Below are 17,054 nucleotides of genomic sequence, written 5' to 3'. Positions count from 1 at the left end.
ACAAGCGTGTACCTTTTTTGTCAAATTTCTCATTAAAGCGGCTGCTGGGAGTGAAGGCAGCAGAATTCCAGTCAGTCAGCATGGCCGGCTTGTTAGCCGTCTTCTTCAGTGAAGCTCCTGAGAAAGCCCAGCAGCTGCCAAACTACAAGACGCAGAAACACAGAGGACAAAGCGAGACATATTCATGACCGGGAAAGGTTTTGTGTCGTCAATTTTGAGGCGAAATCACTATTTGATGATTATGTCTTGTTTTCTCTCTCTTCAATGCATCCATATATCCAACTTCCTTTTCCTTAAGAGACTCATGCCTGAGCTACAAAACAAATAGCAAGATTCGTTTGTATAGTTCCCTACTTTGGAGGTAGACAAATTATACTTTTTACAAAAAATAAAACTGTATTATGCTAATTTTCAATTAGTTTTGGAACAGCAGAAATGATTTAATCGAATCATACTCATTAATAAAACACACTAAAAGGCGAAGCCACTCTAAGTATTCTACGGAGCCAGTAAGGTGACATGGAAAAAAACAAAAAAACAACAACTTTGCGTCCAATTCATTCTACCTGGGTGTCAGTGGTCAAACTTGTGCTAGTTTTCAAGGAACTTTGCAACATCATCCAAATTGGTCCCAGCTAACAAAAAAAAAAACTTTGACACACTTTTTGGGCGGATTAGACAGACACTGGAATTTTGAACCGCAATATTTTAGCATAATTCCGTAATAAAATGTGTAAGTATAGTGGGGGAAAAAACTGTTGTGGAAAAAAAGCCAACATTTTGGGGCAACTAAAACAAATGGAAAATGGGAGTTTGTTGTGTGACATGCTCTAACAGGTTAAACAGGGAGCTTGCTAATAAAGAACAGTATGAACACAATATAAAGTTTCCTGATTGGTTCGGTATGTGGCAGCTTCTTGGAACGTCTTACGCATATTTTGCGAGGAGAAAACGGGGTTAAAATGGCAAAATTTTGCTGGCGCCATGGTTCAAAAACGCTCGATTAGTGTACTACGCATGCGCAATCACATTCACGCCTAAATCTGTGCGAAAACTACGCTTCTCTACTTTTATTTTCATGTTTTTAATCAAATGAATGGATTGGAAAACGTGGAATATGCTTACCTGGTAGTTGCGAGTTCTCTATATCTAAAAATTATACAAAAAATAAGCGTCAACAAACGTTAGTGTGCTATCTTGAAATAAGACACACGAGGGGGATGTTGGGCAATGATGACTACACCGGGGGGTGATGGATCATTTGTGTGGTGCGTTAAAGTTTACCTCGGACATTTTAATACTTCTCCCGTGAACTTTTTTTCGATAGCTTTATTCTTCTTCTGTTATGTTGTAAACATTCTCTTGGGAGTTAGTGGTCTTGAAACAGCCCACTATATCGTTAATTGTTTGTTTACAAAGGTTATTCCCTCAATTTGAGAGCTTATTCGTGACTCTGCAAGGATCAATTTTTGTGGGACCCTAAGGTAAAAGTGCAAATGTCGTATAATAATTGAACGCACCACTTCCCTCCACGCTGGGGGTGATTAGAGGACGCTGAACTATCCCAGCGACGCCGCCTTTTGGACACTCCCAGTGGCCGGAGGACGCCGAGCTCTCGAGTCCATCCGGAGCTCCATTCAAAAGTGCCGCGAGCCACGTACGTCCGAGCTCCAAGACTCGAGGTTCCACTTTACAGTTAGTCCGGAGCGCTCCGGATTTTGGATTGCAGTCATCTCCGCCGTGCTTCCTTTTCTGCCGAAAATTGGATATTTGGGAAAGTGGAAGCGACTTTGGGAGAGTGAACCGGTAAGTTGGGCTTCGAGCTGTGATTTGGACTCGGCGTTGCCAACTCTTGTTGTCTTTTTGCTTTGTTCGGTTGCTGCAACTTTTGGACAGTTTTTGGAAAATGCTCCGCGACTCATTTATTCCTGTCGACTTCGCCTTGGGGGTTGGGGGCTTTAGACATGTTTCTTTGTAATTTATTTGAATAAATTGGAATTTAGGTGCAAATGAGGGGAAAGATCGGTGCAGTATTTCGCAGTTTAGTCTCATTTGTTCTACTTTGGCTTTTCCGTCTCGACTTAATTGATTTCATCTGGCCTCTTTGTGTGTGTGGTGAGATGTCCTACTGAGTCAGGAGATGCATATCAAACTTAAATCTTTCCAACTTGGGCCCCATTTGTTGCCCTTGCGACTATTTCTTTGCATCATGTAACTTTAAACGTGCAATTTACAAGAAAGTACTCTGAAAAGTGAATACAGCAACAACTTTAAAGTGATTGCAAGGAATTCCTTTGATCTGTGGCTAATCGTGGCTCAATGGCACCCAGAAAAGGATCAATGATATCTTAAGGTGGTTAAACTGAGGTCAGGCTCATTTTGGCAAGTTTAAAGAGGTCTTATTTTTTGTGCTGGAATAAATCAATAGTCGTCGTGGAATTTCTGATTACATCACATCTGTTGCATGTGTCTTAACCCTTAACATTTATTTGGAGACTTTACCTCCAAAGTAGCCATGGAACACAAAATTGGCTCAGACTACAGATGGACATCTAATGTATATAATAATCTGTAAAGCATGGTCCCTGGAAAATGTCAATATTCTTGCAGGGTGTGCTGGTCACTATTGAAAGCATGCAAACACATTTTGATTGGATTAAGCCAGATCACAAAACAGTTTGTCACAGTAGAGACTTTATTCATTCCTGTAAGAGAAATTATCTGTGCTAAAAATAAACTGCTTTACTTGGGTTTTCTATCTGAAGTCATCTAGAATCCTGCTCCAAGACTTTTTATAGACATTATTGATGTTTTGTTTTTTTTGTCTGTTAGGTCCTTCTTAGAGGACCCGCCAGCAAATCAAATATGAACTTTAAACTGTTCAAACAAAGCTGATATTCGCAAAGGTTTTTGCAATTCTTAATTGTTGACTTGACAAAACTTTTAGTGAACACAAGCCATTGAGTGTTCGAGGTCTGCATTGGTGTATTTAAAGGACCCAAAGTCCCTACGTCAGGTTGATGTGGCGAATAGAGTTTGGACTTTCCTTGCCAACCGAGCCATGCAGGTTCGTGTTGTGAGGCGTGTCTCGTTTTCGCAGTGCTGCAATCAACAAAGGTTCATCTCATGTGCAGCCCCAAAAGGGAAAAAAAGATCTCAGTCAAAGTCTGAATTTGCATCCATGTCTACATCTGCCGTGGCCTAGCAAGTGACTTCTTGGGATGGTCTTGGATGGGTTAAGTTGGTTGGCCTGGTCTGCGTGTGAGCTTCTGGAGGTGTGTTGTGGCCGACAGCAGCATGCTGTGAGTGCGCTGTCTTTTTGTATAAAGCTGAAAGTGCATCAGCGACTGTGCTTGTACTTTAATTGTTCCTTTTTTTTTTTTTTTTTTTTATCCGGCTAATGCAAAGCAGTCCGTCTGTGAATCCCGACGCCTCATTTACAGTGGAACCTCGCAAGTCAACCGAGACACCCGTCAACTTTCAATTTTTTCATTTGTTTTTTTGTTTATCGTCCCCCCCACTCCTAAATCATCTCCTCGTGATGCACATGCAATTGAACACATAATGCCTTTCTAACCCTGATTGAAATGATTAATACTGTCGCGTCATTATTTTAGGAAGGTGCCTGAAGGCAATAAACCGGATCTCATGAGTGTGTGTTTGCCGTTTAATCATATTTAATAATGGTGGCGTGGACTGAACAAAAACGACTTTGGCTTTGGCTTCTTTCCCTTTTGACATTTTCGCAGGACAAAGAGCGACTTCGACAATGGCGGGGTTCCTTTTCGCTTCTTTTATGTCATGGAACAAATCAGACAATAGTTCCCATCATTCACCTGCTCTCTCTCACTCTTTTTTTTTTTGCATTATTATGATCAAGCCCAGTTGTTAAATTTGTCGGCACTTTTGTTATCGACATTGTTCGTAGCATCTGAGGAAATGCGAACGATGATTAATATTTGCGCATCGTGTCTGCAATCACGCAGCAACTTGAACTCCAACCGACTGGTGTTGATGAGTCGAGATTCCAGGTCACTTTTCCCGGCAGCAGCTTGCCGTGTACCCGTTTCAAACTTGTGTCCTGGCCTGCTATCTGGCACACCCATGTCATGTCATGTCGTGCTGCTGATGCATTAGAATCTTCCGTTGTTGTGATTCAACTGCGATGACAACAACAACCCCATCTGAATTTTGGACTCCATTTGATTGTCTTTACTCGGACAAAACGCCTCTGTGTTCTCAAACAACTGCTCCAGGGGTAGAACCATGCAAATCTTTCTGAGGAACTTGCACAGCACCAACTAATTATAGATCCAAAGCTTCCATTGCCTGTTGTGATTAGCTGAAGTCACAAAAGGTTCCAAAACCCTTTTTGGTATCTTTCGAGCTCCACACCAGGGTTAAAAATATGAGAAAGGGCTCTCGGGGTGAGGCGCATCCAATACAAAAAAGGGGATCCTAAACAATAGCAGGATGGAATACAATGAACGCGATTCTATTGTAAACAAAATGGAGGCGGCAGTAAGTCCTGTTTCTGTAAATAATAAATGCACCTTTAATGGCGTTTTGTGATGTTGCCCTGGCAGATTTGATCTGGCGGTGCTATCTGGGTCACGGAGCATGTCTCATGTAATAATGATGGTGAAATCTCATGCCAGCTCATCCATCGGTATCAGATTTTCACTGATTCAAATCTATACTACGGATTGTAGTTTGAAATTTGACCGTGTGATCCGTACAATGTGTAAGTGAGATCAAATTGGAAAGACAGGCGCGCCGTTTAAGTCATTTGAGCCTGCTGAGAGACTCCACATTAGGCAAAGGGGTCAGCACTCGTATTAGGAGGTGCAAGAAAAGTGTTGTTGGAAGTGACAATGCGAGCAACAAAATGGTTGCGTGTGTTCTCGACGCAAAAGACGCGGTTTTCAAAAAAACTCCTTGTTCCACCGCCAGTTTAAGGTTTCTGTCAAACGAAACGTAAAACAAAACGAAGACGTCCCTTTCCCCCATATGAAAGTCGGCTAGCTTAATGCTAACTCAAGATGCAAAGCGCCATAATCAGACATGCTAAAGATACGAACGAATGTTGCTGCGGATATTTAAACGCATCGTTCATTCCCGTATGTATACATTGGTGGAATGGAATGGATAAATCCGATTGCAGTAGAAAAAGGACACAATTGTGGTCATAGAAGGAATTAAAATCAAGTCAAAGCACCACTGTGTCATATGATCAATTTTATTTCCTTTTCATGATCAAATCCGAATGATTTCAAACTCAGTATTTCATTAATTTATTTATTTTTTGAAACCGTTTACCATCGTTGGTTTCTATGGCTAGCCCTCGACCACTCGGCACTACGGATGATCCTCTGAGTGTAATCAAGGCTGTCAGGTCTTCTCTTCCCCGTCTTTGGAGGCCGTCCAGCCGCCTGCAACTCTTATTAATGGGATTGTGCCACTGGCTGCCTCTAAGCCACTTCTTAGATCTGGAGTGTTTCGTTGTGTGTGGGGGTGTGTGTGTGTGGGGGGGGTGCGTGTGTGTGGTAACTAGCGAAGGAGCTGAGACCTTTGGGCTGCCAACGTTTTGCAGTCAGAATTGGTCAGCATGCGTTTTCACTGATGACGCAAGGGCCATGTCCTGGAATTCACTTCATATTCACCAATTTGTGTCTTCTGCTTTTTTCCATGATGCAGGTCCATAAATTAATTTTCTCTTTTTTTTTTTTTTTTTTTTAAACAGCTGATAAAGCTCGGCCCAGTTTTAAACGGAAAAATAACTTTGGGTGTAAAAATCACTGTCACCCACTATTCTGCTCACTTTTTTTTTTTTAGAAGAAGAAGAAAAAAAAATAACCTCTGCCAAGGAATTTAGAAGACGGGCATCTGTCTTGTTGAAATAATCTTACTTTATGGTCAGTCGCTATCTGTTGAATGTGTGGTTCATGGTTCTGATGCAATTTTTTAAAAATAGCAGTTGACTCCTTCGCTCTGCTTTTCAAAACAGTTCCTGATATTTTGACCCACTGAATATTTTGTGTTGTGACAACAGCGAGCGTCATGTTAACGGTTCACTCGGGATAGCCAGGCTGCGTCCCACTATGGTCTGTTGGCATTTCTCGCCCTCATATTCGACATGCAAAGTCAAGATTCACCCTCTAACCATTATTTTGTCCGCAAACGTTTGGCCGTCCCCAAATCCGCCGCGCTGCTACGCTGCCATCTAGCAGGATCTGTTAGTCATTACAGTGGTTTCAAAACCGGAATTTCAACGACTCGCTCGATGAGGGGGAAAAAAAAAAGGTACTTGACGAATATAGAGGTCAACGGCAGTAAATGCTTGGATTCCAGTTGACAAATAATGAACAGCCATGCCAAAGAATTACAAGAACAAAAACTTGAGCAATTTCTTGTTTGTATAAATGATGTTACTCACTCCAGCCAAAGCGCTTCGTTTTGGACTAATAACATTCGACCCTGGAGGGAAACAGAAGCCAGGGAAAAAGTGAAGAGGAAGTTTACACTGAGCCAGTTTTTTTTTTTTTTTTTTCCTTCCAAGAACTGAGTCTGTCTCTAAGTAACTGCTTGTTTGACAGCCCGAACAGAGTTATGCGTTGGAAACTATTGAGGGATTCTGTTCAAAGCCTCCTGTCATCTTACATGCCTTTTGTATCGCAACCCTCCGGAGTATCATTTGAATTTGAAGACCCGCCTCTTAAATGACTGCACAACTGCTACCGATGTTGCTACGGAGATGCATTTTGAGCACACGCTTGCTTTTCACCATCCGCCATCGCAAAGAGACGTATTGGGGTGAACAGTGGATGACCGCGCGGCCTCATCTGTTGGCCGAGCATGCCAAGTCTGTCCCAGCGGCGGACATTAGGCTCGTGCTTGAGCAAAGCCCCCGTATCAAGGCCATGAATGTATGCTAGGCCCCTCTTTTCTTCTATCCTATAGCAACGGGATTACGGCTCCAAAAGGCATTTGAGGGCAACACGGGAGTGAAAACTGCCAGCCCCAGCATTGTCTTTGTCCAGGTACTCGCCAGCCGGTTATGTGTTGCAGCAAGCAGACGGGCGATAAAATTGAGAGTCCCGTGCTATTTCTGTGATTTATAAAAGACATCGAAATGGGAGCATTTCCATCTGAGTAACCACTCAGAGGTCAAGCGTAAAGTCATTCTTGCATGTCAGGACAGAGCAAGACGGACGAGAAAACCAATGACTTTTAATTCCTCCTTTGGTCAAACTATTGTTGACCAAATCCAATGTTCATTTTTTTCTGGCTAATTTTAGAACCGTTTATTTATAGATCTTCTAAACAAAAGGCACAAGACGATTGCCACTAACCTGACATGCTCACCTCCCTCCAGGTTACCATACAGCATGTTTGACAAATGTTCATTTTTTTTGTGTTTTATTTTTTCAGGGGGAATCCAACAGCCAAGATGGAGGTGAAAACATCACTTCTAGACAACATGATTGGGGTGGGTGACATGGTCCTGCTGGAACCCTTGTCCGAAGACTCCTTCCTCGAGAACCTGAGAAAGCGCTTTGACCACAATGAGATTTATGTAAGTATGTTTTAAGGATTCATATGACGTTTTAGTGCTTACCATGTCGCTGTGAAGTGAACGTTGCCTTCAAAATGTGACACACCACTGCCCACACATTGGCTGTCAAGTCAGACTTTTTACAAAAAATAAAATAAAAATCCGCTCTCCTCGCTCTTCCGCCGTTTTCTGCATGATGTTGTACGCACACTCATGTTGGACAACGAGGCACTCCGATGCGGCCAGGCCAGCAGACTATCCGAAGGGAACATTAATTTTAGCTCAATGCATGTTGCATTTATGCTTGATAGACACGGGTGCAAACAAAGGCGATCACTTTTTTTTTTTTTTTTTTTTTTAAGGGAAAAAAAACAGGACAAACTAAAATGGAGAAAATGGTTTAAGCCTATTTCTATAATTGAGTTGTTCTCCATCTTTGGATGTTTTTAGGACTTGTGTTCAAACATGTAAAATGTGTCTAGAATCAAATTTCCGGATTAATTTTCAGGGTTAGTTTGTAATTTTCACGTTTGTTCAGAAGCACTTTGTAACTTGAAATGTAAACCGGGCGTGTCGGGGAGACTTTCTACAAGCAAAGCGTTGACGCAACTATTTTTACGTCTCATAATGGGGGCTGAGCTTCATGCTCAGACAGTCTGGCTGCTCTCGACATCAGCTGTGATGATTACACCTCGGCGCTGGTTGCCGTTGGCTCGCAGTGCCCGAGGGATAATGTCAATTCACGCGGCAATGATAGCCGTCGCCGTGCACGCGATATTTTCTTAAGACGCTGCTCACTTCCCACAGGGGCATGGAGACGGTGTTTTTGTCTTCTTGATGTCGAACGCTCTCTGTAACTACACTCTCAGAGCTTCTAATTTTCTAAATGAAGAATTCTAAATTACGGTTTCCATTTTAAATACGGTAGTCATATAAAGATTGAAAATTTTTTAAAACAATTGATGTGCCGTTTGAAAAGCAACGACATGGGGAATCGCTGCCAACACTCCTTCAATAAATCTGAATGACATTAAAGAATTGTACGCGTCTTGCCTGTAAATGAAGTGCCTATTGGAAAAAAAAAAAATTAAAATCCCAATATTGCTTCGACTGCAGGGCAAAAACAAGCAAGGGGCTTATTTTAAAATGTCGTTATCGGAAAATATATAAAAACTTTGGCATTTCTACTTAATATGATTCGTATCACTGAGCGACTTCATTTTAAAATAATGAAGGCAACTGCAGATATTCACTTACAAGTTTGGACATTTTCAAATGGTTTTAATACTGCAGTGTTGTAGAAAAAGGGTCACTGATTCCCTAGATTTAAAAAAAAAATATATATATATATATATTTTCAAGTCCTTCGTTCAAAAGTCAGTTTTTTCAATCAAGACCGATGTGACGCTATATCGGTTATGTTATATTTGTTTGGGAAGAAGAAGTTCATTTTTGTTTTTTTTATAGAGCATAAACTATATGCAAGCAAGTTCTTGCGGCGTGTACTTTTGGTCCTCGAAAAGCCTCGGCAGCACATGACCATGTTTAGATTGGCGTCAATTATAGACTTTTGTAGCCGCCCTCTGCACTTGAAAAGGCCTAAAGCTTCCTACCGCGTTGCTATTGAATGAGAGGCTGTGGGAGGTTGTTGCCACAGGCAAGGCCATGCTCCACTCCTTTTGGAGTGGATTACGCAACCAAACCATTACCATGGACAGCAGAGAGAATGTTTCAGGTTGATGTGTGAAAGTGCTATGCAGGCTCTGTTATGAGCGTAGGAGGAGATGGCTGCTTATGCTCGCTGCCAGCTCAAGTGTTAGATTTTGATCAGACGCAGTGTCAACGTTGCATAAAGATGTGTGCATGTGTGTGTGTGTGTATGTATGTATATATATATATATATATATATATATATTTTTTTTTTTATTATTTTATTTATGTGATGGAGAAAAGCGGCGCAAACCCTCTTTGGATGTGCGGTGCAATGCCGGGGGTGGACTTTTTTTTTTTTTTTTTTTTTTTTTTTTTTGCTGTGCTAGAATGTGTAATTGCACATCCACTACAGTAGGTGGCAGTGGCACTGTAATAGTCAGATTGTGCGCTGGGGAAAAAAAATATTTTCTTTATTTCTTTTCTTTTTTTTTTCTTGGTGTCATGCGTCTTCTATTTTTTTTTTTTTTATTTCCACAGCAATGTTAGATGTTACACTTTTGCCAAACTTCAATATATTCCAAAAGGACAAATGTAAATGCATATAACACAAAGTCTTGCATGGAAGACTCACAGCAACCCATACATGATGAATGAATTTAAGGTGTAGACAACATACCATAATTGGTTTGGCAGGTGCCGTAGCACCAACATTCTGAGGCTTTGCCCCGCCCACAAATTCCTGTTTATCTTCAATTTCACAACGGGCATTGCAAGCCTCAACAATGTATTAGCGATCCCCTGCTGAGAAGAGCTGAGGCAAGCAGAATTCCTCCCATTGTTGTTCAACAATCAGAGTTCAAGTGGATTTTTTTTTTTTTTTTTTTTTTTTAAGCAGAGTCTACCGTCAGTCCGGTAAAATGAAGAAATTGGGAGTTAATTCACCAACTTTTCCCTCATTTCTTCCCTGCAGACTTACATTGGCAGTGTGGTCATCTCCATGAACCCCTACAGGTCGCTGCCCATCTACAGTCCTGAGAAAGTGGAAGAGTATCGCAACAGAAACTTCTATGAGCTTAGTCCACACATGTAAGTGTCCCTCCCTATCTACCTTGATTTTTTTTAAAATTTTTTTTTTTTTTATTTTGTTCCCATTTGGTTATAAAGACCAATTCCAAAATGCATGATAAAGTGAGTGCGACCATGTTGTTTCATTATGTTACATTTTGTTAGATTTTGTTACGTTAAGTTTCATTTTAGTCTATACAGAATATGTGACCTGCGACTGACTGTCGATCAGTCCATGTCGCAAGTCAGCTGGGCTCCACTTCATCCGCTGACCCTGAAAAGGATCAGCGGATGGCGGCGTTCAGCTGCAACTATTGGCAAAAGCCAGTCCATTGCACATCTCTGTAAAGATTATCAAAGTGCACTCTGTGACGAGAGGGGAGGGGTGGGTGTGTGGGGGGGGATCAGAAGGGCACTTGCTCTTGTCGTCTTGAGTCAGACTGGAGCTCCCCTGGCCATTCAGCTCTTTGGCTGACCATCTGTCCAATCGCAACATTACGTCAGCGTTGCCGTGAAGCTGCCAAGACCAAACAAAGGCCAACACTCGTCACTTAGCCTGCTGTGTCTTTGGTCGTCACGAGTCAGATTGGGAGAAGGGGAATACCAAAGTCCCTGAGTTGACACGTGCCAAGAAGACAAACGCAAGGTTTTGTTTGTTAGTTCGCAAGTGATGGAAGAAATAAAACTGCCACGATTGTTTTCATACTTTCGGTGGTGTCACTCACTTAAAAGTGTGTTTCGTTTCACAAACAATAAACAAAAAAAAAAATTAATAATCCTAGTTTGTTTTAATGGAAATCTCGCCACGGCCTAATAATTTAAATTTTCTTTTTAAAATTTATTTTCTATCATGATCGCAACTTTGAGTTCTTTGATAACAAACCCAAGCCACACGCGATCTGAATCAAAAACGGCTTCTTTTTGCAAACTGGCTCCCAGTAATTTATTTCCTCGTAACCGTTGGTTTGGTTGCCAGATGATTAGGCTCATCAATTCCTTTTGCGTCACAAATGAGTGATGGCAAACACAATTTCAGGGGCCTACTGGACAACGTAACGTTAATTCATTATCTTCCGTTCATTCGTAATTGCGTTCCAACTTTAACATTCTTCAATAAATGTTCTTAAGCCAACACTGTTCATTAGTCACGTTTGATCATTTTCATTCCGTACGGCCTCATTCCGTTCACATTTGCATGCCATATTGACAAAACCAGTTTCCCGGTGTGAAACATGCAAATGTGTTACTCTCCTTCCCAGGACGGTCCTGACACACAGTAGACCGAGCAAATTATGGCTCACGTCTGCTCTGTTTGGTTTCCAATTTGTTTTGAAATCTCTCATGACTTGTCCTGTGGAAACTTTTGGACGTATTTTTGAAAGCTCTTGAGCTCTTTTTGCATCATTAGCTTTGTGCAGATTAAGTCTCTTGGAATAAGACAAGCTTGTGTGCTACATGTTGGTAACCTTTTGACTTGCGTGCATTTCACAACTTCATGACAGGCAGCCACACTTTAAAGAACAAATAACAGACCGACTCTTTCAGTTTCTTTTCAAATAAAGCACTCGTGCTCTAAAAGTAAATATCTCTCGCATCTTTTGCAAGTAAATGTTCCCGTCATAGCTATTTCGCAATCAATTGAAATCAAATTCTATTCAAAACATCAGACGATTTCAAGACACTTGCAAATCCGTCTCCGCTCATAAGAACGCATTCGTCGATCCACCGTTCCTCGGTGTTCATCAAACTAGCAGACTTCCATTTGCCAGATGCGGCACCCGCAAGTTAACGAGCACACACTCCAGAGAGGCGCACACTTTCCTCTTCTACATGTGAACGGAACACGTTATATGTCTGCTAATTGGTGCTCTTTGTCCGTGCACAGAATCATTCCAGGCAGGGCACAGAATGAGGAAAAAAAAATCATTTCAACATAACATAAAAAAAAAATCAAATAAAAATTCTTGATTGAAATTAAGAATATTCCGACCGAGATGAAATGTCCGACTTTACGCCTTTGCTGTGCCGCAGCGCTGCATGTACGGATGAGCTGCACTGAATAAGATTCGTCACGCTGGTGTCAAATTTCAGGCCGCTATTGTCGAGGGGGACCCTTAGCAGTCCTTGCCAAGACCTTAGCACGCATTTGAAGACAAATTGCATGACAACATTTTTTAAAAAAATGCACACGGTGTTGCTGATTATGCCTTTTTTGTTTCTCATCATAAGTTCACCCCGTGAATTTATTTTATGGGTCGAGTGAACTTTAGTCATTTACTGATTAATGGCACCACACCTTGGTTTGCCTTTCACTGCTCGTCACGGCGAAAAGTTGTAAATATTTATGGCCTTTGTCTCTGCGTTATTCCTCATTACTCCTGGACTTTGTTCCAAGCTTTTTCCTGCTAAAATCCAGCCGGGAAGTGTTTTGCAGATGAATAAGTTCCCACTTTCATGTGAATGTATATTCTAGGAAAAAACGCCCCAACCACAACCTCTCTGTAATTGACGGGCGATCAGTGGAGGGTGCGGCGCGCCTCTTGTCATCACAGATAGGCTGCAACTCCCCCTCCACCAACAGAAGAACAAAATAAACCGGATGGGTAGATGCTTGGAAATATGCAAATGTTCCACTTTCGCCGATGCTTTTCATACCACGGGCTGTTGTTGCGATCGCCGTTTCAGCAGGCTTATATAATCAGCGCCGTTGGTCGGTAGCTTGAAGTGGGCACTTTGTGAAGTGGCATTTTGACTCAGGTGGGTAGAGCGCGTTGGCGTGATGGTGAGATCAGCAAGCGCACAGAGGAATGGTTGGGAAAGGGGAAGCTCACGTATATGCGGGGTGGTGGAGAAGCGGAAATAAAACAGGCCAAAATCCAGATGTCAGTTGGAGAGACAGGGCAAGAAAATAGTTGCATTCTTAAGAGGGTTGGTAGTCTGCGGCATTGTTTTAACTAATCATTAATAGAAAAGTTATTGCGTTTTTGTTTGGTTTCATACGTCATTGATTTACTTGCTGCAGTCCTGATGAAACATTAATGACTAGGTTATTAATTTCCATAGTTTTTTTTTCTTGTGACCAAAGCCACTGGCGATTATGCCCCACAAAAGTTACCTGTCTATGAATTCAAAACAAACTTTTTTTTTTTCTCCCGGATGCACCGTTAATTGACTTCCATGCGCATTTTTTTAATATGGACTTTGGAAATCCGTCAGGAACTTTACAACCGAAATAGAAGAAGTAGAAGCAGCGTTTTTATGTTATTTATTTATTTTTGTCCAGACTTGCGCCCGATTTAGAGACGTCCGAGCGAAGCTGGCACTCAACTGCTCTTGCTATCGGCTGTCATTGTGTTGCCGTTCAGCTTGCGTCAGCTAACGCGCGCTATAGAATGTTATCTGGACAAAATGTATCTTGATTTCTTACATGGTCAAATAGTAACTCTTTCTTTCCTGCTCTTGCATCATCAAGTCTGTGCTACCGTGCTGTAGGAAGTCTCGAGTCACTGCATCAAGGCACGTTCAGGTAGAGGAAAGGGGGGGACTTGCATCCATTCATTTTCCGCCCCGTTAGGTGACAGCAGAGGTCCCCTACCACCGGGCTGCGGGCCACTTTTGGACCGGGCCAGATGAAAGGAGGGAAAAAAGCCTTGCAACTTGAGGTGCAACGAGTCCTCTAATTCTTAAGTAAAAGAAGACTTTTACTTTGAAGTTGGCCTTCGTGGTGGCGTAACAGCTACCTTGACTTCCTTTTTTGACCTTTCGGCTTGCTTTATCGCAGTTTTAATTGACATGACGTAGTTGCCGCCAACATCGACACGCCATCTTAAAATAATTTTCAGTTGCTAATTCGGGGTGCTAACAAATGGCTAGTTAATTACGACATCATTGTATGACACAACACGTGTTAGTGACTACTACTTCTCGCAGTTAGCATTAGCAACAAGTGCTAACAACACCGGCTGCCGGTCCGCCAAAGTTATGAACTTGTGTGAACTGGTACGTGGCAGAAAATCGGTTGATGACCACTGGGCTACCGTATTAATACTGCTACAAATTATGCATTATACGAACCTTAACCTTGGTGTGTTATCTAATCTTAGATAAACAGTGCGTTTTTCACCATTTTATATGCTATCATAGTACAAAGTTGGTCGGTAATAAATCGGTCTGACTTGTGAACATCAACCCCCACACTATAAATCTACTCCAAAGTTTTATGTCCTTTTAAAAGGCAGCAACAGTGCGAAAGGCTTCGCTATATCTCATTGTGTCGTCTCCGGTGGCCAAAGACGTTGCTTTAGCGGCAGAATAAGACATTGAGAGCAGCACCGATGGAAGAATTTGTCCCTAATCTGACAAGCCTGCTGCGTTTGAGACCATAAAAGCAAGCCTTGAGCCTCCATTTCCATTTCCTTGCCTGTGGCTTTGCGCATGTGGCTACGTAAGCCCGCCCCCACCCACCTCGACCGCCAAGTATATCGCATAGCCAGGACATTAAGTTTCATCCATGTGCTGCACCATTTATTACTTGACCAAATCTCATGACTCAGGCATTCAGTAAATTTCGCTAGTCATTTTTTTTAAACTCAACCTTTTTTTGGGGGGGGGGTTCGTGTGCAAAAAAAAAAAGTATATTTGCAGTTCCACCCCATCCACCACCCACCCACGCGTTTGAATGTATAGACCCGTCCGGGTCGTATTAGTTGAATAAAGTAGGGAGCCCCACGTCACTCCAAAAAATGAGATCCATTTATGTTGGATGGGTGTCTTGTGCCGCTGTTCTTCTTCCACCTGTTTTACAACAACGCAATGTCATTCACATCTGGGCCACATCTGTTTAGAATCCAACATCTTCTGTGTGCATGCATACTGCCTGGCCACCCACATGGGCTGCTTTGCCCGCTTTGCTTACTGGTTGCGTGCGTGCGTGCGTGTTTTCGGCCGGCTTAAAGCAGCCTCTTCATCCACCTGGTCTTTAGGAAGGAGTCGTTTCCTCGGCTCTCGCGGCAGAGCCAGGCGGATTTCCTGCCTCGCAAGGAAGCCTGATCGCTCGGAGATCACCGGCTACACCCCTGATGCCGACTGAAAATAGAAACTGCTGAATTGAGCAAAGTCCTGTGCAGTGCTGGTCAATTTTCAGGGAGGGTAAAAAGGTGTGTTTCGCTTTAAATGAAATGACGTCACAAATGAGCCGTTGGTCTATCATTTGAGTTTTAATGTCTCTGGCTGGCGTCCATTACCAGGGATGTACTTGGGCCGCAACGTGAACAAATTTAGTCCTGAAAGGACATTTGCCAGACCCCTCGTATCCTGGTTACATGAGACTACCGAGTGAACTATTTTCTAGCACTGATGTCAGCCCGTTGTGGTTTTTGTTCACCGCTGCCACGTGTAAATCCAAATTATAGCTCGTCGTCTGACGTGAAGGGGAAACGCCAAGCGCAACTTGCGCTCTTAGGCCCGGCCCCCGTCTCGTCTTCACGCACTTTTTTTGGGGATGGCCAAGTGAGACTTCAGTGCCTTGTTGGCTTCTGTTTGATGTTGATCATATACATGATTGATGGTTTGCAGGGGCAAAGGAATTAGTTCAGTTTCATGTATTAGTCAAGCTATGAGGCTAGCTCAGCATAACTGTGACTCATTTGGAAAAGTCCCTGGCAATGGACCTCCCACCCTTTTCTTTTTTTTTAATTATTTTTTTCCACCCCTCTGGTACCCTCACCCCTCAGGCCCACAATTCTCCCCGTGGGCAGGATAATTGTATGATGGTTTGCTCATTGTCAGGATCAAGTCAGGCGACAGAAGGCTTTTCACAAAGGAGACATCTGCCGCACTGTGCAGCCCATTTCAGTTGTGGGCTGGGACAAAAAAAAAAGTGATGAGCTGAGGCGGAGCGAGATTTTAATCATCCCAGTAAATTAGATACGATTTGCAATTTTATGGTCGGAAAAAGTGGATTTCCAATTGGGAAAATCCAAATTTCAAGCTACACACCAACAAATTGATCACCAATTGATTACATGAGGTGACAATCTTCCGTTCCAAGTTTTTATTTTTTATTTTTTGGCTTAATGGTGACTCGAGGTGACTTCTCGGGCAACTTGCAGACTTGGATTTCGGCCGAGGTTAGTTCAGGCCTTGCTGCAGGCGACATGCCGCACTTTTTTAAGATGTGTGAGGTCACTGAACCTTACGGAGCCCCTAAGGTCAAAAACCTTTGCGTTCCCTTGGAAAAATCTTATTATTATTTTATTTTATCTTGTATGTTTGCATGAACTTGTTGATCTAAACAAATGGCAAGTCATAAATTTGATTCTAATGAGTTGCTACTTTTTGTTCCCTCAGTTATGCGTTGGCAGATGAGGCCTACAGGTCACTCAGAGACCAGGACAAGGACCAGTGCATTCTCATTACAGGGGAGAGCGGGGCGGGGAAGACCGGTAAGAAGCAAATTCTTTTCTTTTTAATTTGCCGGCTGTTACATTAACGTTCCTGGAAAATATGTTTTCATTCATACTCTCTGCGGGCATGTCAAACACACCCTTACTTAACAAATACAGGATAATAAGTCCTAATTATTGCAATCACATGTCTTAGAGGTTTTGATTGCTCAAAAAAAAACATAAATATTAAAGAAGCGAGTGTCTTTAATTCAAGCAGGCCCGTAATTGTTTTGTACATGCCTGCGGGGGAGAAATGTGCCTTATCGTCTCAACAAAGATCTGGCCAAGGTTGAGTCAAAACCTGCTCAAAAGGCAACTGTGGACAATATTGGTGA

At 42.4% G+C, this 17,054-nt stretch overlaps 1 protein-coding gene across 5 annotated transcripts in view; it reads left to right on the top strand.

Moving 5' to 3' along the window:
• Window positions 1-1,532: 1,532 nt before the first annotated feature.
• The window catches only part of myo1b (myosin IB), a 40,704-nt gene continuing 25,182 nt past the window's right edge, over window positions 1,533-17,054 (top strand). For 3 of the 5 annotated variants that reach the window (XM_088314847.1, XM_088314845.1, XM_088314846.1), the window contains exons 1-4: window positions 1,534-1,806; window positions 7,432-7,576; window positions 10,179-10,294; window positions 16,622-16,716. In XM_088314847.1, the coding sequence (XP_088170973.1) occupies window positions 7,451-7,576; window positions 10,179-10,294; window positions 16,622-16,716 (337 nt within the window). In that variant the 5' untranslated portion in view covers window positions 1,534-1,806; window positions 7,432-7,450. Of the gene's footprint in view, window positions 1,807-7,431; window positions 7,577-10,178; window positions 10,295-16,621; window positions 16,717-17,054 lie in introns of all 5 variants that reach the window. The other 2 variants (XM_088314844.1, XM_088314843.1) reach the window with 1 other exon arrangement.

This window comes from Idiotropiscis lumnitzeri, chromosome 14, assembly GCF_059441095.1.
Source record: "Idiotropiscis lumnitzeri isolate Australia: NSW breed Sydney's pygmy pipehorse chromosome 14, RoL_Ilum_1.0, whole genome shotgun sequence".
NCBI lineage: Eukaryota > Metazoa > Chordata > Actinopteri > Syngnathiformes > Syngnathidae > Idiotropiscis > Idiotropiscis lumnitzeri.
Note: the sequence above shows the minus strand (reverse complement) of the source record. Positions and strands in the feature narration are given on the sequence as shown.